General features: G+C 47.5%; 1 protein-coding gene across 1 annotated transcript in view; it reads left to right on the top strand.

The window, feature by feature from the left end:
* LOC139350189 (multiple epidermal growth factor-like domains protein 11) overlaps window positions 1–22329 on the top strand; it is a 75164-nt gene that overhangs the window by 10305 nt on the left and 42530 nt on the right. The window contains exon 4 of the mRNA XM_070991440.1: window positions 5104–5196. Coding sequence (XP_070847541.1) covers window positions 5104–5196 — 93 coding nt within the window. The remainder of the gene's footprint in view (window positions 1–5103; window positions 5197–22329) is intronic.

The raw sequence follows: 22329 nt of genomic DNA, 5'->3' as shown, positions 1-22329 counted from the left end.
TCTTTTTGTAGCCGTCGCTGATGTAATCCTCCTTGTAGCTGTTTCTGCTCCGATCCACAGGATGAAAGGATTAGGCGCCCGTTTAATGATTTATCAACTCTCCTTCAGGATTACAAGAGCGTGTGTCGTCGGCTCTCTTATTAAAATCCAGGCCTGTAAGACATTTTCTCCCTCTTTCTAAAAATATGCTGGATAGCACAAAGAAGCGCACTCGCAGAAACTGCTAATCCTGACGGCTGTTAGCTCATTAAAAAGTTCAGGCTGATCTGATGACGCCTCACTTCATTGTGTTTGCCTCCGACCCACACCGACAGATAACTGACAGATAACCGACCCGAGGGTGGAGCCCGTGGACGGGGTCAGAGGACGGACAGAGGCAGACAGACACAGTTAGGCAGAGTGAAACCAGGACCGTAACCTGACCTGAATCCCTTTAGTCCACACGCTGAGAACACAATGTAAACCAGTAAACAGGAATAAACTAAATGCTGAATGGCCTCTTGAGTCTCGAGCGACGGCACTCTTTTCTGATGAATGATGGCGCCGCTCCTCCTCCTCATCAGGACAAAGTCTTTTTTGGGTTTTTTTCCTCTTTATTTGACAGCTGACAGTGGAGATGGACAGGAGACACGAGGACAGAGCGTGATGGATAACAGCAGAGATCAGGATCACAGTGTGAGCGTGTACTCAAAGTCTAATGGCCGCCGGCGTTACTGCGATATGAAACATCAAAGCAGATGAGCACATTTTCCCAAAGTGACGAACTGCTCCTTTAACGCCTCAGCCGTCGTTTTCCTCAAAGCAAACGAAGTAAAGTTCAGAGTTCGCACCAGGACGACCTGCTGCTCGTACTGCACGTACTACTGCCACGACAGCTGCTACTACTACTACTACTGCTACTGCTACTACTTCTGTTTCTTCATCTTCTTTTCCTTCTTTTTCTTCTTCTTTTACTTGTTTTACTTCTTCTTCTTCCTCTTCTTGTTCTTGTTCATGTTTTTCCTCTTTTTCTTCCTCCTCCTCTTCTTCTTCTTCTTCTTCTTCTTCCTCATCTTCTTCTTCTTCTTCCTCTTCTTGTTCTTGTTCATGTTTTTCCTCTTCTTATTCCTCCACCTTCCTCCTCCTCTTCCTGTTCTTCTTCCTCATCTTGTTCTTCTTCCTCTTCTTGTTCTTGTTCTTCCTCTTTTTCTTCTTCCTCCAACTTTCTCCTCTTCTTATTCCTCTTCTTCCTCTTCCTCTTCTGCCTCTTCCTCATCTTCTTCTTCTTCCTTGTCTTCTTCCTCTTCTTGTTCTTCTTCCTCTTCTTCTTCCTCCACCTTCCTCCTCTTCTTATTCCTCTTTTTATTCCTCTTCTTCCTCGTCTTCTTCTTCTTCCTTGTCTTCTTCCTCTTCTTGTTCTCCCTCTTTTTCTTCTTCCTCCACCTTCCTCCTCTTCTTATTCCTCTTCTTCTTCCTCATCTTCTTCTTCCTCGTCTTGTTCTCCCTCTTTTTCTTCTTCCTCCACCTGAATCAGTGAACTCTTAATTATATAATGACATGAATATTCTTCATATTGAACAGTGTTGTGACAGTTTTAGGGCTCCTTCTCTGGTTCTGGTGACACTTTTCTCTCATCAAACTGAACCCTGTGTGTTTGCAGCAGTCCTGTTCACAGCGTGTGTGTATAATAAATATATTTCTATTATATATGTGACATAAAGCTTTCAGTGCTGCAGGCAGGAGCTCTACCTCAGTCCCTCCTCCACCAGTGTAGACCTGCGCTCGGTGTGCAGCGCCTGTAAAGTGTGAACGCACCGCCTCTATAAATTTAGAGAGACGACCCCTCTGTGGCCAAAACGCCATAAAAACCAGCTTCACCGAGGCCGCTGGAAGTCCTGTATCTGCTCCAGCCATTTTCCTCTCTGCTCGCAAACTTCCAGCAACTTTCCAAACTCAGCACTTCACTTTTTGTGCTAATTTTGAGAAACACCTCATCGCCTGAAAACACAGCTGGTGTTGTTCAGCGCGTGTGATGCAGGAGAAGCTGCGTGTTGAAGCTGGCGAAGCTGAAGCGGCTTCCTCCTTCGTTAACTCCACCTTCTTCTGCTGCAGAGGAATCAGCTCCACAAACAGAAGCAGAGCGGCGGCGTCTAGTCTCCGAGCTGTCAGCCCGCCGTCTCCCCGCACAGCCCGACCTGATGTACGATGCAGTATTCATGCTGCTGTACACAAGCCATCCTCACAGAACAGATCAGTAGGCACAGTTCAGCTGCTCGCTGTCAGAAAGTGGCACAGGCGACGGCGAAGCTTTGATTTGTCATCGTAGCGCGATGGCTTAAATGACCATTTTCATGGGTTTTACCTGTTTTGAATCATTGTTTTTCAGCTGTTGAACAGAGATGTAAAAAATGGAACCTGGAGAAAGAGCGCGGCTCCCAGCAGGACTTCACAGCTTAAATTGAGTTTAAAAAAGTGTTGATTAGTGAGCGTTCAGGGCAGACATGCACGCATGCGTTTTAATAATTCGATTTTTCTGATGTTGTCGCACAGCTGACAGGCAGAGTGGAGAGTAAAAACATCGTACTTAAAGAAAATAAAGACAGATGTCACATTTCCATCGTTTGAGATCAGCTCTCGCCATCACGCCGGCTTGCTTTCTTCTTCTGCAGCTGTGACGACACCAGACGGAGAATTAGCGCCACCAAACTGTTTGTTTTGGCACAGCAGCTCCTAACTTTCACCTGACAGCAGCGGATGGATTAAATGTTTCCTTTTGCTGATTTTCTGGACATTTTTCTCCACAAAGAGCGTAAACTCGTCATCACGTCTGTAAGGATTCAGTCACAGAGTCAAACATCCTTCAGACAGAAAATTCAGTGTGTACTTGTACACAGACTTACTCTGTAAATCCTCTGGTGGAGACACACGTGAGACGTTGTTACTAAGCACACACAGGACATTGTCTGATATGTCTTTTTCTGCCGTGGCATCGCTGGAAGTAAAATATTCAAGTTTGCAGAATTTAACGTCATCTCGGTGTGATTCTGGCTTTGAAGTTTTACACGTTGCTCTTTGAAGTCAGAGCGAGTGACGTCTTCAGATTCACGGTCAGGTTTTAAACATGGAGAGAAAAGTGTGTGTGCGTGTGTGTGTCGCTCACTCTGCCTTTGTTTTGTCTCTCTCTCTCCTTCCTGCCATCTCTAATGTTTTTCCTTTTATTTTTCCCCTCCTCCTCTTCCTCGCTCCTCGTCGTGCCCACCTCTGGCCTCGGAGCTAATCGATGGCGACGCGGCAGCTCTGTGTCGTTTATTACGGCGTGATAGAGCCGCCGGTCGTGAAGCCTCAGATAGTGTGCGACAGCTCTCAACTGTAAGGTCGTGTCATGATGAAATATTACAGCAGCTGCAGAAGCTTAAGGTGAAAGTGAAGATGTCAGTGCTGCCTTATCTGTGCGCTGCGTGAGGAAGATAACCTGCCTCGCACGCTATCAGCAGGCTGACTCACAGCATCCAGCCACAGTTGATTTTTTAAGGTCGGCGGAGTCATAAATATTAACAGCCTCTCACAATTTGTACTCCACGTAGGTTCATCTGTTGATACGTTCATTTGTCAAAGCACCAACAATTGAAAGGGCGACACAGCACAGCCGCGAAGGCGAGGCTGAACATGACGGATGGGCTCCTTCTGCATGCACGCAAAACACAAAACCTTCTACCAAAACGTGTGATGTCTGAACACGCGGGAATCACGTGCACGTGTGTTTCAGATGCATTCTGGGAGATACTGTGTTAACAAACTTAAATGCAAACCTGCGTCCTGTCAGTTTGCTTAAAATCTTGTTTATTTTCCCGCCTGATTGGTCGCATCTGTGCAGCGAAGAGCTCCGCTTTAGCCTCATATTGTTGTCATGTTCCGTTCGAGCTGCTTTTTAACAGAACACTCACCAAAATACACATTAAATGATTCTCAGCCTTGTTATTTTTTACCTGTCGTGTGGAGAGATGAACCTTTTTAGCCCTGAGTGCCGTCTGCAGGTCCGTCTGCAGGTCCGTCTGCAGGTCCGTCTGCAGGTCCGTCTGCAGGTCCGTCTGCAGGTCCGTCTGCAGCTGTTCCTCTCAGGCTGCACACTGCTCCGACAGCACGGTGGGCTAGACCCGGGGCGAAATCCGCTCCAAAAAACTCAACACCTCGATATTAAACCATAAAATAAGACTGCCTTCAGAATCACACATCAGGCCACTCGACCAATCACAGCCTAACGTGGACACACACGGTCAAACACACGTCCGGCTGGCTCTGTGACAGAGCTGAACATTGAGGATTAAAATGACGTTTCAGAAGGTCGTTTCTCCCACATGCAAAGTGAAATAATAAACACGCTTTCTTGCATCTCTTCTGGGTGACAGCCGGCGTGTAAACATGACTAAACATGAGGTTCTGTTCATTTCCAGTCACAGGACATTTCTGCCCTGAGGTCTCACCAGAGGAGCATCTCAGCACAAAAGAAGTCCAGACAAGCGGATTTTAGCTTCCAGCTCTTTGAATACAAAGTACTGCATTACACAGTACCTTCCAGTACTTCCTACTGCAGTGCTGCTGTTTGCTTTGCTGAGAGTATATACATAAAAACCTAAAGTCACGGCAGAAATATTCACTGAGAAAACACAGCATATAAACAGACAGCGAACGTGCTGTTCGAGGTCGCTGCGTAAAAATTAGCTTTTCTTCGAACTCCTTCGACGACTTAACACCGTCTGTCTCATCCTGATTTGATCACCCTCAAGAAAACCTCCTGCAGGTTAAAACAAACACATAAAATCAGTCATTTCTGGACAGTCGATGTGATGATACTTTAAGTTTGAGTTTTTCTGGCTCGTTGAACACAAATAAAATATATTTTGTGTCTGACAAAGGAGAAATTCACACCCTTCAGTTGCACAGAGAAGTTATTGCTGTCTTAGTTTAGTCTGACTTTGGAAGAAATGTATGTTTTTGACATGTTTTTGTATCTACAAACCAGTTTGATTCATGCACTGGTGCGGCACACTGGTGCTGGTCTGGATGAATGAAGAGGAGGTCCGGACAGTTTGATATTAACCTCTGTGTCCTCTTGTTTCTCTGAAGCCTTGTGCACTGAGGAGTGCGCCCACGGCCGCTGTGTGTCCCCTGATACCTGCCAGTGCGAGCCCGGCTGGGGAGGACTGGACTGCTCCAGCGGTGAGTACACAGCGCAGCCCGCCGTGAGGAGGCGAGCCCGGGACAAACGCAAACAGCAGGCAGGGTCAGTTTAAGACGAGCTCGACGTGCAGTTTCCCAGAAAAGAAACTGTTCAAACAGTCCCGTCGTCAGCTGACCAGAACACGTCTGTGACGGAGCTCCTCTCAATGCCTCCGTCCAAAACCACAAAGACGTTTGTTTCTTGTGTGTTTTGTTGAGGGTTTGTTGTGCCGTCGTTCACACCTGCAGCCGCAGTCAGTCGTTTGATCAGATCACACCCGATGAAACCCTGAAGATCTAACGTCTGAACGATCAGAGATCTCAGATTCATCTGAAGTTAATGATATGAGGGAGCGTTTCCACAGGACGGGTCAGCCTGCGAGCTAATTAGTGCAGATCAATAACGGAAATGTTCAACGAACAAGCAGAACATCTTAATTTGTTGTTTGGCTTTAGACCAAATGCTGCGCCGGTCGCTGGAGCGGATCAGGTTCAGGTTTGTTTGCAGAGTCCGACGCTCTGCAGAGAGAAGAGCGGGTGGGAAGTATGTCAGAGTGCGATCCAATGCGCCTTAAATAAAAGAAGATGATGTCAGCGCACGCCTCGCGTCAGCAGTCAGGCTGCTCCATGATTCACCAGCACAAACACTGAAGGTGTCGCCACATTTTGACTGAATTCTGGGAATTTTTCCTGTGATCAGAAACGTAATCTCAGTCAGATCCTCACAGTTTACGAGTCTGCTGATGGCAAAGACGTGAACACGTGTTTCCGAATGCGACTGGAGGACAAAGCGCTGATGTTTTTTGAGCTTTCTGAGACGACTGAGGGCCGAGCGAGCCGCACAGCGGATGAGATTTGCTTTGAGACTTTTGAAAGCTTTGAAAATTTCAGCACCTGAAATGGAGATAATCTTCCTGCGTCATGGTTACTGATCAGCAGCTCTAACACCCCCCCCCCCCAATTCGCCACCGCCGCCACATTCAGGCCAGTTTTGGGGGACGGGACAGTAAAAATTGCACTGATTGCACCTTTAAACTGGAAATGAAGCTATTGCATCTCAATATGAATCTCATTTCTGCTGTTTGGTTCCACTCATCAGTTCCTCACACTCATCCTGCCCTCGGGGGTGCTGAGGGAGTCCACTTCACTATAAACCACAGGTGTGTGTGTGTGTGTGTGTGTGTGTGTGTGTGTGTGTGTGTGTGTGTGTGTGTGTGTGTGTGTGTGTGTGTGTGTGTGTGTGAGACTGGGGGATTTGAGGGGCTATTGACTTAATGAGTCACACAGCCCCTTTAGTCCCACTTTGTTATTGGCGTGCTCCCTCCTCCCTGTTGTTTACCTGTTTTTATTGCTGCCCAGGTGTCAGGGGACTGGGGCCAAGTCAAGACAGGGGTTGGGTAAATCTGCCGCCACTTAGGCTAAAGGGAAGAGGAGGCTGGAGAGCGTCGATCAGCTCAATCTCACTCTGGAAGTTTGGCTCACTTTAACCTCCCTCCTTCAGTCTCCTCGCCGCCGTCTCTTCACCACCTCTTATTTATTTTGGTAATAAAGCCGAGCTGGGCGCGTCGGCCTCGCCTCGCAGAGAGAGCGGCAGTGTGACGGGCAAATCTGAAGGCTGGAAAACAGATTAGAAAACATCTTTTTTGCCAATATTCCACGTTAGATGAATGCACCGCAGCGTGCCTCCTCACATCCTGTCACTTGCTCATTACCTGTGGAAGAATGTAATTTGCTCTGAAGACGCTGCGCGGCCACAACGAAGCGTCCCTCATCGAGCCTGACTCGCTCCTGATTGGTCGGAGGAAATGGATCCTGTGGTCAGCAACAGATTTAAAGGTCCCTCGTGGTTTCATTTTTCTCATCGTGTTGTTTTGTGATGTGCACAGCTCAGGGTGAAGCACCGCTCCTCATCAGGCTTCGTGGTGTCTTTGCAGCAGCCTGTGTTGAGTGAATTTACAGGCTTAATGTCTGGATCCTGATTGGTGGACAACACCTGCTTCTCTAAGGCTGATGAGTTAAGTGGAGACTCTTCCAGTTCGATATTTAATGAGTTTAGGAATTATTGTGAAAGTGAAGCCAAGGAGATTCAGCCCAGCTGTGATTTGTTTCGGGCAGATAATCGAACCTGTGTGCTCATGAACGGTGAATTCTTACAAACACTGAGCTCGACAACAAATATTCCTCTTTTTCTCCATGCAGTCTGCAGTAAATCCTCCCTTCATGAGGATCATATGTTCAAACTTTTGGTGTTTAGCAGAGGACAAATGTCATCTCCAGGAAACAGGTCCATGTGAAGAAGAATTATTGATCGTTAATCATCTATCTTTACATGATTCCAGTGTTTGGGTTTCTTTCCTTTCATAGCAAATGTAGAAACAAACCTGAAGTGAGGAGACAGATTGTCCTGAGCGTCTTCTTGGACCGGAGCTAACCAGATTAGATTAGCTGGTGAAGTTTGAGCCTCGGCCGCCTTTCTTCTCCAAACTCCCGTCCAGGCGAAGAACTTTGTTGCTCTGCCAGGAAATATAAATAGCTCGGACAGAAGAGAGGTGAAGCGGCGAGAGGAAAAGACAGAGGAGGAGATGTCAGAGGAGGCCTCGAACGCAGAGGGGAGAAGAAAGTGGCAGATAAGCACACGCTAAGATGGCAATTATCACGTAAAGATGATTATGATGAGAGAGATTATCAACGGCGAGAAGGAGACGATGGCAGCAGGGAACAATGCAAAGAAGCAGTTTAAAGTTCTTTAAAGAACTAAGCAGCAAGTTAGTGCAATTTATGAAGTGAATGATTTTAATTAACAGAGATTACGTCTGCAGACCTGTCAGAACCTCAGAAGTGACGGAGTCCAGTAGCTGAGTTATATTCAGTTTTTACCGAGAAGGAAAGAGACATCAGACTAAACTATTCATCAGCGTATGAAGAAATAACCAGCAGATTAACGGGTGATGAAAGTAATCTGCAGTTACAGATGAAGTTAGCTCAGTCTGCTGAGCGCAGTGGAGCCTGGTCTCTTCTCAGGAGGTGGTGGAGACTAAAACGGAGCTAAAACAAGGTGAATGTTGGTTTGTCAGGATGCCAGAAAGCGTAAAACCAGCTCAGTGGAAGACGCACTGGATTTCTGATGCTGCGTCGTCAGAGTTCAAGTGACGCTGGACTCCAAGTCTCTCCGTCAAACTGCAGATCCTTCAGCCGTCTCTGACGCCTGCTGAGAGCGTTTGATGCTGTAAGGTGGATTTCAGACGCCTCGGCCGCTTGCTAACGCGTCGCTTCTTTCAGGCTGAGCCCTTCAGCAGAGGTGTTTTATAGGACTTCACGTCACAGCGAATAAGACTCGTGGAGGACTGTGTAGGTGCAGGCAGAGACAGCCGTTCACAGAGCATGCTGGGAGCAGGTGTTTTTAATTTGAGGCGTTTGCTGTTTCCTCCTTTCATTCAGCCAACTGGGAGCGACGCCTTCTCCACTCCGGCTGCACTCCATCAGCCTCAGCTCACCTGAAAATACACCTCTCTGTCCTCCGGTAATAGAGCTCAGCTGTGGCTTGATAGAGGTGACAGTGTAATCACAACCGACTACAGGAAGTGACCCCTGAACACAAGGCTTTCTGGGTAGCTGACCTCACTTCTCCCTCTCCCTGGGGTTGGAAGAGCCGAGCAAAGAGCAGGAAACCCAGACTGCAGCGTTAGGCTTGGGTACAAAGCCCGCCGTCGCTCTTCTGTCCGTGACTCACGAAGACACGAGTGATGAATTTGGCACAGGTCTCCATTTGTTGTCATGGAAACAGATGATGCCCGAGCACAGTGCATTAACGAGCCTTTTACTGATGAGCTGCGAGCAGCTTCTGAGACAACAAAGGACGCATTTGTTGTTCGTAATGGATGAACTTTGACCGTCGGGAACAGAGAAGAACTTTTCTAATGAGCGTGCGGAGACAGATGCGCCGTCTCTCAGCGTGTGCGGTGCTTCGCAGCATCGCTGCCACCCGTTCTCTTGTTTTTCAACCCGCTCGTCTTTAAAAATAGCAAAGATGGTGGAAAACAGCTAAACCTGAGGGAACGTGTTGATCCACCGTGTTTTACTCCCTCCTGAGTTTGACTCTCATACTTGATGTGTTAACTTCCTGTAAAAGCGTGTCAAGGTCGAGTCGGTGTGCTGCAGACTGCTGGGACGCCGCCGCGCTGTCGATGGCCAGCGTGGGCGCTCGCTCGCCGCTGAGCCCGGACACGCCGTTTATCAGAGCTGGACTCGTCAGCACACACACACACACACACACACCCACACTTTTTGCTGCTTCCTCTCGCAGCCTAACTCCCCTCCAGAGCCTCGCTTCACACGCTTCCTCTCGCTGGCATCCGCGTTAGAGAAAGCCTGTCAAGGTGTGCAACAACATAATGCAGCCGGCGCTTTCTGTCAGCTGCTCCTCTCTCCTCTCGCTCCTCCGTTTGTCTCTCCTGAGCCTCCTCCTTATCTCCCAGCGCCACTCTTCAGCTCCGCTGTACCAAATCCACACAGATCCACTGCAGAGAGGCTCCGCGGCTTCTGCGTTTGATTTGTGTTCGCGAGCGCGTTTGTTCCCCGACGCTCCACAGAAGGCCGTTTTCACACCGCCTTCACTCTTCACGACATGTTCGTAGTTTACATGCTTGTAATTGTTTTGCACTCTTGCAAAGGGGAAGAAAGAATAGATTTTATTTCCAAATCGGCCTCCATTGCACAGATCACAGCTGGTGTATTCTCTGCACGTCGGACTCCAAAGGTCAGAGTCCCACCATCCAGACAATAGACTAAACAAACAAGCTGTGGTTCCTCAATTATTCAGCGGTTCTTTCAGAAGAGAACTGGCTGCCGGATCGACTCTTTTCTGGCCGTCTTATTTCTTACAATAACTTTTGTGTTTAAGGCAGAACATTCTTCCAAATGCGACCGCACTCCAGGGTGTTTTAATATCAGGAGCCTCGCCGTCACTCAGATCCATCTGCGCTCCGTCTCTCTTGTTTTTAGTGCCAGTGGAGACGGAAAGCAGCAGTTAAACAAGTGGAACGTGAACAACATGCTCCGAGCTGCGTACGTGACTGCAGCACCGCGCTGCACTTTGACCCCTCCACATGTTATATACAATTACAACCTAATGGCGACAGATGTGAGGTGAGGATTACTGCAGTGACATTAACGGACTGTTGGTTTAATGAGCTGATCAGTCACTGCAACAGTAAACCTCAGCAGGCTTTAGCCACCGACGAGTCCGCTGATATTCTACATTTTCTCAGTATAAACTTTCCCGTAGACAGTTGTGTTGTTTTTGGAGGCCTGTTTTAATTTTAGTCTAGTCTTTGTGTCAAGCTGTCATTTTAGTTTTTATTAGTTTTAGTCACGTTCATCCTCTTTTTAGTCAAGTTTCAGTCGACTGAAAGTCTGAACATTTTAGTCTTATTTTAGTCAGAATTATTTTAGTCAGAATTATCTGTGACTGTTTTCGTTTAGTTTTAGTCAATGAAAACTGTATTTTAGTCTCTTTTTAGTGATGCAGTCAATATAGTATAAGTACCTCGTAGTTGAGACCAAACCAAAAAATTCCTGTCCTGTGTGTTTGCAGAGGTCACGCCTGTGCGTTGTTTAGGTCTTTAGACAGCAGCAGTCAGAGGACGGACAGACGGACTGTTGGGTTTTGTCTTTTCGCTGGACGTGCAGACAAAAAGAAAAACCTCAGCAAACATCAATTTGGACAAAACAGTCTGAACTTCATGCCTCAGGGACCCTCAGACTGTTTTAACAGCGTGCACTTGTGTGCAGTACTTTGTCTCCGTTGTCCTGCACGTTGGACGTCAGCACCCTGCTCTGCGCCTCCTTTCTGTGCCTGTTTTTCCATCCTGTTGTTGCGCCTCATGTGTAGTCTGAATGTTTGCTTCACTCCAAGTGAACGTTGCATCATTCATTCCTTTGTTTTGCACCGGGGACCTGCACAAACCCGGTTTTTTCCTCCACGAGCTGCACTGCACCGTGCGTGGATGGATGACAAGGAAGCATCTTTTATCTCTCAGCCTTCATCGGCTGCATCCAGAGAGGCTCGGAGACGTGGCTGAAAGCTCAGGAATCAGCTCGTAAATGGACCTCAAGTTCAGGGTTTATTGTGTCGATCTGCTCTTTAATTCCATGACTGCTGTTTATCAGTGTGATCGTAACTAAAAGCTTTTCTCTTCCTGCTCGACTCACCTCTGCGCGCTCAGCAGCACCGCAGCTTACGCTTGGTTTGCGAGTTGTGCGGGTGGATGAGGTTAAGTTCTCTGCGAGAAGACAGCAGTGAGACGAGGAGACCGAGGTGTGATTCGGAGGAGTGAGAGGAAGGTAGGGCAGAGACGGACGTGACATGTTTCTCGAAGAGATGAGTTTTCAATCCCCGCCGGTACATAGGCAGCGACTGCAGTCCTGAATGGGATGGGAAGGTCATCCCTCCACTGGGAGACAAGAGGAACAAAGTCGAGGCCGCCTGGAGGCAATTCACCGAAGGAAAGGAGGAACTAAGCTCCCGGTAGGAGCTGATAGGCTGCTGTAGACTCAATAAGAGACAAAAACCCCCGGGGACACAGTGCAGTGTGGTCTTTCATGAAGATTACCTCTACTGCAATTAGACGCCGGGGCTCGCTCACCCTTCTTATTTAGTGTTTTTATCTGTGAGGTCGCCGAGTTCAAGGTGTTCAGGAGAAGACCCGCCGGTGCGTTTAAGTCCGCAGGACACGTCAGACATTTACTTAAATCTAAACGCAGCGTTAGACTGAAAACAAAGCGAGCGGCGCTGCGAGCGATCAGCGGAGTTAATTATGAGACTGGAGTTTAAACCTGGCGTGTTCACAGTCGCTGCTCCAGGATCAGTAATGCCACAGCCGGTCATCAGGCTGAGCTCGCACAGGCCGGTGAAGTGCTTTGTTTTGTATCACACGCATCAGCGTCTGAACGTCTTTCTGCCCCTCTGTCAGCCGTCGCCGAGGCCGCAGGTGCAGAGTGTGTTTTTCTTAATCCCTCCGAGCTTCCTGCTTTGAAACAGGTGGAAACGCAAACAGCAAAGACAATCAAACAACAAGCGATGCTCTCAGCCAGCATTGTCTGCCTTTCTGATTTCTTATTGTGCCCTGCGATTGCCAGGTCGCTGTAATCACCCTGAGCGCACGCCGCTCGCCGGTGACCACGCCACAGGGAGAGTCACACACCCCGAAAACACCCCAAAGATGCTCGAAGACAAACGCTTTATGGGCAGCGTGACGCTCGTGCACTGGTCACGTCAAATCATTTAAAACATATTTTAGATGTAACATTCAAAAACCTGATTTGAAGGCAAACTAAATCCCCACCTGCCTTTTCTGTCCTCTCTGCTGACATACAGAGGCTAAACGACAAAAAATAGTTCAAAACAATGTACAGTGGTTTGATGTGGGGGTGTCCTGTGGGGGCTCAAATCACAGCTGTAACAGCAGCGACTTCCTGCTCCACAGACACGAGCTCGTCAGCTCCGTTTGTGTGGATCACACGAAGGAAACGCAACCTGTCGATCATGGAGCTTCACAGGAAGGAGAATTTAGGAACTCTGACTCTTTATGCTAAGCTACTGTAAGCTAACGTCTTCTTGTCACCTGACAGTAAGCCTTTTCCCCAGCATGTCAAACTGTTCTTTTCTGATCCGACAGGAATGAAATCCAGCTGCTTCGGTGAAAGTTTAGACCGAAACCGAACCTGAACTCAGCAGAATGGGCTGAACCTGATCTAAAAACCAGACTCTCTGTCGGCGCCTGTAGCGTTTGGGTCCGGTGGAAAGATCTGGATGAGCTGATACAGATGTGGAAAGTCTAGATTCAAATCTGATTTGGTGGTGCGTTTAAGGCAGCGGCGGTTTTCTGCCCTGTGTGACTCAGTGTTGCGCGACCTTTGAAAAGCCCCCACCACTTTCATTATTTTCTCCCCATTGTGCGACATAAAGCTGAGTTTATAACGAGTTTGACACATTACCTAGATTCATTCGCCTGTTCTCAATCCCATAATCCAGTGCAGCTGCAGGCTGAGAGGTTAATGAGATGTCACAGAAAACCCTCTCGCCCCCCACTCAGACGAGATGGTCTCAGAGGACATGAAGAATTCAGCCGTGCTTGAAAAGGGATTAGCTTCTCGAGCTATCAAGTGTTTATGTCTTTTGTTTAAAACATGCCAGTCTTATTAGTTTAGCATGAATTCATCTTTCCGTGGCGTGAGGAGGCTAACAGAAAGGACAGAGCAGACGTCTGATCACTGCATCATTCCTGTGTTTAATTCACAGCGGCACACCATCTAACCCGGAGCGAGACCCTGTTCGACTGTTTTTCTGCCTCTGTTTCGTGCCATCCGTCACCGCAGCAGTCGCTCAGCATCAGGTGTTAACTCACCTGTGCTCTGCCTGGCAATAGATGACTCTGAACTCCCCCTGCTCTTCATTAGCATGGAGTTCATTAGGCAGCTAATACCTGTCGCCCGCGTTGGAGGGGTGACGCTGTGGGGTCAGCAGCCATTAGCCGGTCCGTCCTCTGAGCTTTCGTCTGGCTCTCGACCCCGGTCAGGAGAAGACTGGCATTTCATGACGACGTGTGTCTTTCATTACTCCACAGACTGAGTTCAGCGAGTCATTAAGTGCAGGAATGATGCAGTGATTTCAGCGGAGAGGCGAGGGAGCGCTGCACGAGGAGCCGAGGAGAGGAGGCGATCATAGAAATGTGTAATTACAAAGAAAGTGTCAGACTTTGAACGTATGGAGGACTTCAGTGCCGGAGATCAAGGGAATGCATAGGAGAGGTGTGCGTTTCAGGGATAAAAGTGCCTGATGTTGCTTTATATAAGCTTATTACGTGTGTGTGTGTGTGTGTGTGTGTGTGTGTGTGTGTGTGTGTGTGTGTGTGTGTGTGTGTGTGTGTGTGTGTGTGTGCTGTCAGGATATCACACACTCTTGTCTTTGTTCCACTCAGAAAGGCATCAGAGAGTGTGTGTGTTCACCAAAGCTGAATGTTTATCCTGGCGCTTCGTTCAGGTCCTCAGTGATGATACACACAGTCTGAGGGGACGCTGATTGTCCTGCTCGACACGAACGCAGCTTCACACACACACACACACACACACACACACACACACACACACACACACACACACGCTGACGAGTGGACTGGCCCCACTGCCAAGTCCAATTAACGGCTACAGCGGCATCAGCATGCCCCTTGTGTTTGGTCAAAATTAATTTACCAACAAACTTTTTAATCAAATTTCACCACAGCCCCTGAGGGGGGATTGGCTCTCCGCACCGGCGCTGCGATGTCCTTCTCCTACAACGGGGAGCTGTGATTCAGCCTGACGCTATGAAGCATGGGGGTTTTTTCCTGCGAGCACAAGAAAAATGATCCTTCAGCATTTCCTGCAGTTTGTTAAATTACAGCGAGCAACATAATCGAAGCTGCAGAAAAGCGAAATGTTCAAATGTCAGCGAGCTTTTGTGTTAAACACTAATATTTTACAGACATTAACTGCTGCCCACTCTTGCCGTGGATACCACGTGTTCGAGTATCAAAGCGGCCCGTTCCCGCAGAAGGTTAGACGACATCGCCGCCGTTATGTCAGCGGCATAAAACCAGCGTCTGAAAGGCTTCTGAGCTTCTCAGTCTGTGAATCTCTGTGAATCGGTCGTAGAAGCACGTTCAGGCTCACATCTCATCACCGTTACAGCCGCCGTCGCAGTTAAGACTCCAGTATCTTTTATGAAACTGCTTTATAAATGTCACTGAGACTCACATCCACGCGTATCAGTGGAGCGTCTCACTTCAGTTTGCTGTTTAACCGCCTGAATCTAAACGCCTGCACGCTCCTCACGCCAGCACAGCGCTTTAATGTGCACGTTTGCACTCACAACTGGCCCACTCTTCATATTTCTGCGATTCACTCTCCACACTCGTGAGATGTGCAGAAACATCACTCCTGCAGGGGGACTGAGCAGGTTTTAGATTTAAAAGATGTGTTTTATTACCCAAGAAAATACAAAAGGAGAGAGAAAAAGTATATTAAAACTCCAATAACTGAGCAGCAGTGAACTCAACATTGACAAATCATCACCTTTTCAGCAGATACGGTGAATCTAAATGAAAGCAGTGGCTTATTTACACATCCAGCAGTTACACAGGAGCTTTATCATTTATCTGCTGAGTGTAAGTCCAGCGTTTCCTCTCTTTTAGCTCTGCTTTTCATCTCCTCCAGCGGGGAATATCTGCTTCTTTAGCTGCTAAATGCTCCACTGTGATCACCAGCCAGCATCTGACTGTGTGTCTGCTGAGCAGGAAGTGCACAGGAGGTTTTCAGAGTTTTTCCTCTGAAAACGACGCTGTGAGACTGAGACTGCAAGACTGAACCAACCAAATCCAGCATCAAATTTGGGCATCTAAAATGAAACAATACTAGGGGTGGGTATTGCCAAGGACCTCACGATACGATATGCATCGCGATACTTGAGTCATGATACGATATGATATTGCGATATCCAAATTTTGCGATACATTGCGATATTCTACCTAGTTCACTGAAAAATGTAAAAGGCATTATGCGTCTTAAAATCCGAGTTGTATGTACATCAGATGATAGTGATAATTCATGGGACAAACTGAGTCAAAACAATGTAATTCAAATTATCCATGCCATTTTATTGTAACTATACAAGTGCAAGTTACAACATATTTGCATGAACAACATGAGCTGAGCTAATATGTCGGGTGGTGTCGTGCTAAATGAGTTCGTTGTGTTACCCGAATAGCTAATGGGAGCAAAACAGTGTTTGCAAAGAGCGTACTCTTTGTCCAGCTCACTGTGTGTTTCTCCTTTCCTTTGGAATCCAAAGTACCTGCAAACATCTGCCTTAAAGTTCGAGGGCGTCTCTAGTTTAACGTTACCAGCCATGTTTGCTTGTTTTTTTCCAGCTCCACTTCCTCACTGCAACCGCCAGGGGATAAAAGAGAAGAAGAAGAAGAGTGCCTTGTAGTGAGGTAGCGGTACAGCAACACCCCGCGGAAGTCGTACTGGACTTACAACCTGTCTGAAATATGATTTATTAATTGAAAAATATCGATATTCAAATTTTGAATATCGGCATTGAATCAGAAGACAAAGTATCGCGATATATTGCCATATCGATATTTTTGCCCACCCCTAAACAGTACTGAATGCAAAACACAATAAACTGAACTGAACACCTTCTGTAAACTAACTAAAGGCCAAACAGGAGAATATGTAAAGTTTACCGGTGGACCAAACCATTATAACACACGAGGGGAGGACAAAACTGAACGAACTGCAAACAAACACCAGACAGACAGTTAGCCAGCAGCTCTGCGTCCACTATCACCATTAAAAATGAACACAGAAATACTGTTTGCATCCCCAAACCCCCCTCTTCTGTGGCAGGTGTTGGTACAGTCCTGGCCCTGGCTGTAGGTGTTTGATGCGGCATTCACGTCACGTGTGACAATGGTTAAAATGTTGACGGCTTGTGTCATTAGGCCCCTGGTGCAGGTTGTGTGGTGGTTAAAAACTTAATGCACTAAGAAAAAGACAACAATGAATTTGGGTTTAATTACTCTGAACGATGGACTGCGGTTGATGTGAGGATATCGTAAATGGACTGCTAATGGACTGAGTTCATGTCGTACTCAAAGCACTTTAACACACGCCACATTCACCCATTCACACACTCTGATGGCAGAAGCCGCCGTGCAGCGTGCAGACCTGCTCTGAACTACACAGCAATACAACCCAGACCCTCTGCTTCGTGGACGAGCTGCTCCTCCTCCTCTTCCTCCTCCTCCTCAAGCCTCCTGAGCTGCAGCCATCCAGATCTGGAGCTTTCAGAAAAATCTTAAATGTTAAAGTGTCGGAAATTCAGAAACGTAATGAGGATAAATCTGACGTGACTAAAAGAAAATTATGAACACAACTTTAAAACTTAATTGAACAGAAACTAGTGTTTTAACTAAATGTGTTAGCAGCATCTGCTGTAGCACATAATAAATAAAAAAAAAGCAGCAGCATCACAAGAAGGCGCAGTTATCAGCTTAAACAAGTGCAGCATTGTTTCTACTCATTAATTTCCCTGAATTCCTCGTTCTTAAATGTGCCGTGAACCATTCATCACCATGTCATGCACACAAAACATTTCACTCAATGATCTTTGCTTTGTTCTAACGTTTGTTTGTTTGTTTGTCACAAAGCTGAGAAACTAAGCAGGAGGACTAGAAAAGAGCTGAGGACGACGCAGCACCTGCGTGTCAGTGCTGAGGACGGGATGAATAGATTCATTAGACCTGTTATTCCTGAAGAAGAAAAGAAGAGCAATAGTGGTTTAAGAGAAAATACGAGCCAGAGTTTCTCAATATGGGACCTTCCATTGTGACCCAGTCAAAGCAAATTAATTACACCTGACAGGTTAACAAGAAAACCAGCAACTACACAAAACGCTCCCTGAAAGTTAAGAGAGTGAGAGTGGACAACAGTAACCAACGTCAATGAAGAAGACGCAGAGACAATGTAGAGCTGTACACAATGAGGTAAAGACCTCAGGTGTTGACCCCGTACCTGAAGATTGGACTGCGTCTCTGCAAACAGGCATCTTCCCGGAAACATAAGATAGGTAGTAACGCACTCACCGACCACAGGCCGACATCCAGCCTTGCACTCATCGCTGAGGTGCTTAAATCTGACTCACTGGGTCCAACATGAAGTCTCTGACGTCCTCAGCCCGCTCAGCCGGAGACGGACTCGAGTGCTCGTCACAGCGTTTTGATAAAGGAGAGCGTCAGCGTGGCTTTTCTCAGCTGACCGTCTTTCGCTCACGTGATGAGGAGTGATGAGGCCAAGTGAGACGAGCTTTGTGTTTGTTCTCACAAACTGCAGCTCTTCATACAGCGGCACAGTGAACTCCTCCTCATCCTCCTTCCATTTGCTCTCTTACTAAAGTTAAACGTGCTCTGCCGATGCAGGACAGAGGCCAGTGTCGGTTTGTGGACTCGTCAGTGCGAACATCACTGGTAATACTCTGTGTTTGCTGCTGCTGCTCCACGATAAAAGCCGGCCTGTGGCCCAGCACTGCGCTGCGTTTCATGTGAAGCACTAGCAGTAGGAAAACACAGCGCTGACGTGGCTGCGGGGAGCTGTGAGTACACTGCGAGGCTTTTTAAATCAGATGAGAGCTCTGAAATGTGTGACTTTGGTTCCTGTGAATCCTGCGTGGCCTCCACCAGCAGCAGTGAGGCTGTGCCATCGAGAGACGAAGATACAGAAATGAATTACGCTGAAAGGCTGCTGCTGCTGAAAAATGCCATCCATAGATGCTGAATAAAATTTGAAGGGGCTTTTGCCTCAGATCTGTGCAAATAAAACCACTGAATGGTGGTTGTACCCCATCAGCAGCAGGCGTAGCTCGTCACATCAACACACTGGATGTCGGATTACTTTTATGGAGTTTGATGTGTGTGTAGTTCTGCGCTTCAGCCGCTCTGTGAACGGATTTGGAGAATACAGACTCCATCAGCAAACAAATTTCAGGCTGCTGTTTTCCCATCAAATCCACAGAGTCCTTCTCTTTCTCCCCCTGCACGCCATCAATCTTGTGTGTCTGGGAGTGAGGGGGGAAATGGACTGGCACCTCACCTCGGAAACCTTTTGATTACCCGTTTTCCTTCGAACGCCACGTGAGCCCACGCTGGACAAACCTCACGACAGACAACCCATTAAAGGAATATAACGACTTGGCCAGTCTGCCTTCGCTCTCCACATTTCCCTCCCTCTCTCTCTCTCTATGCGCTCTGATTAATTTCCAAACAAACTTGTTTATCGTCCGCTGCCGCCTTTCAGCTGAAGTGACCGGCAGAATAGATCCTTTTCCTCCCCACACCACTGACTTCGCTTTGACTTTGAAAATGGCCAGGAATTATTCATCGACTGCCTTCCTCCACTTTACATTTGCTCAGAGAAGAGGGGCACAATCGCAGCCTCCCCAGTCTCTTTATTTCCTCATCCACTTCTCTCTCAGTCATTTTGCACTTCAAGCCATCTTGACCTTTCCCAAAGGGGCTCGTGGTGCAGAGGAGGGAGCTGTGACCTCCAAGTGCGAGTGAAGGTTGCTCTGTTGATTCCTAAAGGATCCCCTAAAGCCAGCCTGCTCTCTAGGATGGCACACGGACTGACTCAGAGCACACTCTGGGTTTAGGATAGGATGATACCTCACTGATCCCTGATGGATGAAATGTCGTCCAGGACAAATACCACGAGGACGCAGCGAAGGGGAACAGCAGAAAAACCAGAATGTGCAAGAATATGAAATAAAATGTGCGGTCAAACATGTCCTATGTGCTCAAAGAACAGCATCCGTGGAGAACATATTATTATTAGTGTTATTTTAAAGTAGCTAACAGTTTAATGTTACATTCTGAGCTAAATGCTAACAGGCTACATGCTACTGTGGGTCCTTTTTAAACAGGCATCCCACAGTGCTGCCACAGAGAAGACTGTGTGATTTTTAGATGGCATGCATGCTAACGTGCTGATGTTACCATGTTTGCCATCATAGTTTAGCATGTTAGCAGGTTGGCATTTGCTAATTAGCAGTAAACACAAAGTGCAGCTGAGGCTGCTGGGACGCAGACAGCTGCAGCTCACGGCTGTGATGAATCACTCTGACGGGGTCTGTTAACGTCGGCTGCGCTGAAACAGCTGATCTGCGTCAGTCATCATGTTCAGTAGCAGCTAAGCTAACGCTACAGATGTCTAAAGCTCATTTATAGATTAATATTACAAAAGTCAAATGACTAATGTCAAACTGCTGCTCGTTGCTCCAAACCCACTGATGATGATCACCAGACTCTGCAGCTCGCCTGCAAACTGTTTTAGTGTCTTTTGGCTCCTTGTTTTGGTTTTCCAGCCTTCAGATTTACCGTTTTGAGTCCCGCTGCTCTCTGGATCAGGCAGCAAACAGGCAACGTGGACGACTGGCTGGTGAAAATAGTGAAGCATTTAGCGGCTAAAGAGACAGATATCAACCAAAAACAGAGCGCTAAAGGAAAGAGAATATTTTGTTCTTACATTCTCCCGTTCTGGTAATGTTGCTGTGTAACAGCAATGCAGATGTTTTAGAACAAATAGCAGCTTTATGAGGCCATAACAGTTTGTTCTGCTTACAGCTTATTGTGCCTTCAACACGTCTGTTCTTAACTGTTCTCGCTCTGTTGACTGCAGACAGGAAATAAAGTCACCTCTTCGACGTCCGTTGGGTGACCAGGATGATATTTGACCTCTGACCTCAGCCAAATGGAGCCATCAGCTGTGTGATGTGCACCTCTCACCTCTTTATATTTGTCAGCGGGTCGGTGGGAGGACAGCCACCTGCCAGGAGCCATTAGACCTGAACTCAAATTCACGCCCAAGGTTTGCATAAAAGGAGATCATTAAAATGCAATTACCATAGAAGAAAGCAAGCCGGACCACGCCTGAACGAGTCCTCCACACACAACAAACAGCAGCAAATGATCGAGCGAAAGGTCTCATGCATCATTCCACAGCAGCATTTTTGACGGCCGCTAATGACAGCAATTATTTAGTCTAAAAAACAAAACAATGCACAAAGCGCGGAGCGTCGAAGGCGGTGAAGGCTCCCACAATGACTGCAGGCCTGATACGTTCGGCCGGCGGGCTTAAAATGATCGCTGTGGCATTGATTAGCGCGGTGTTGACTTTCCCGCCTTATTATCTGGACGTGAAAATGGCCTCATTAACAGGAAAGTCCGTGAGAAGTCAATCACCTCCACGCACAAACACACGCAGTCGTTGAGTCATTCGGTGTCACAGTAAACCGACGCTTTATTCCAGGCCTGCGAGCAGCAAACTGTGTCATCCATCTGGCCCGTCCTCCATCACAGCCCCCCCCCCCATCGACCCGCATCCCATGCAGCCTGAACTGCGCTGCCACTAATTACAATTATTAATTGGAAATAGGAAATCAATGTCTCTGAATTAAACACAAGCGTGTGTGTTTGTATATGGGTCAGCCGTCTCCTAATAACTCGGCTCCCCTGACATACTTATCTACTGACGGGGTGTTTCAGAGTGCGCCCCACACGCCGTCAGCGGCCGCTCCAGCATCCAGAGTTCTGTTGGCGGCGACTTTCATCAGTTTTGTTTTGGAGGTGAAAGTGGCTTACTACAGAAAACACTCGCCCCCACTGCTGCCAAAGTATTGTTTACTCATTTGTCAAGGGAGAGCACAGCGGCTGTCTGACAGCGTGCTGATGAAAATAGTTTTACTCATGCGAGCAGCGCGGCCGTGAATAAAGTGCTGCATTGCCGGGCAATACCCTGGAAATAGAAGCGTACTGTACTTCAGGTCTGTGACTGCAGAGGCTCAGCTCGTCCCCGTCGTTGACCTTTCCCAATGAGCCTGCGGGGCGTTTCAGTCAGAGAGCCGTCTGCGTGTGATTTGCTGCGCCTTAAAGTAATCATTTCCAAGTTTTTCATCTAAATAAAACACATTTTCACCCCGCCGATACAGTAATGAGTCAACCAGCAGTGCATTGTTTTAGAGGCCTGACTTTGCTGCTCGGCTCTCTTTCCTCTGCTGCACAGCAACTTATCGCCTTTGTGTTTATGGGAGCAATAATAGCAGTTTGTTTGGAACAAATATAAGAGAGCAGTATTTAATAATAGATTATATTGAGCCGGTGCCCGTGGTAAATGCAAAACACCAGAACTGCGACTGCTTATCACCGAAGGTGCTGTCAAAGTCACGAAAACAAGAATCTTCAGATTGTTTCTCTGCTTGTTCAGGGTTTCTGACGGAGATGCCGTTCAATTAAAGCTGAATGAATTAAGCTAGAGGCTGCGTGTGTGCGTGCGTGCGTGCGTGTGTGCGTGCGTGTGTGCGTGTGTGTGTGTGCGCTGCCTGGATAGTCCATTGGCTTTTGCCCAGCAGATGCTTTGAAGGCGTTCATTGGCTGACAGCAGCATCGATCGGCAGCATCTTGACAGGGTGAAATCTCGAAGTCGAGCTCGATGACAGATGCAGAACGACTTTATAATCATTTATTCATCCCTGCGACGAGC

This window comes from Chaetodon trifascialis, chromosome 1, assembly GCF_039877785.1.
Source record: "Chaetodon trifascialis isolate fChaTrf1 chromosome 1, fChaTrf1.hap1, whole genome shotgun sequence".
NCBI lineage: Eukaryota > Metazoa > Chordata > Actinopteri > Chaetodontiformes > Chaetodontidae > Chaetodon > Chaetodon trifascialis.
The sequence above is the reverse complement of the archived record's forward strand: the minus strand, read 5'-3'. Positions and strand labels throughout refer to the sequence as shown.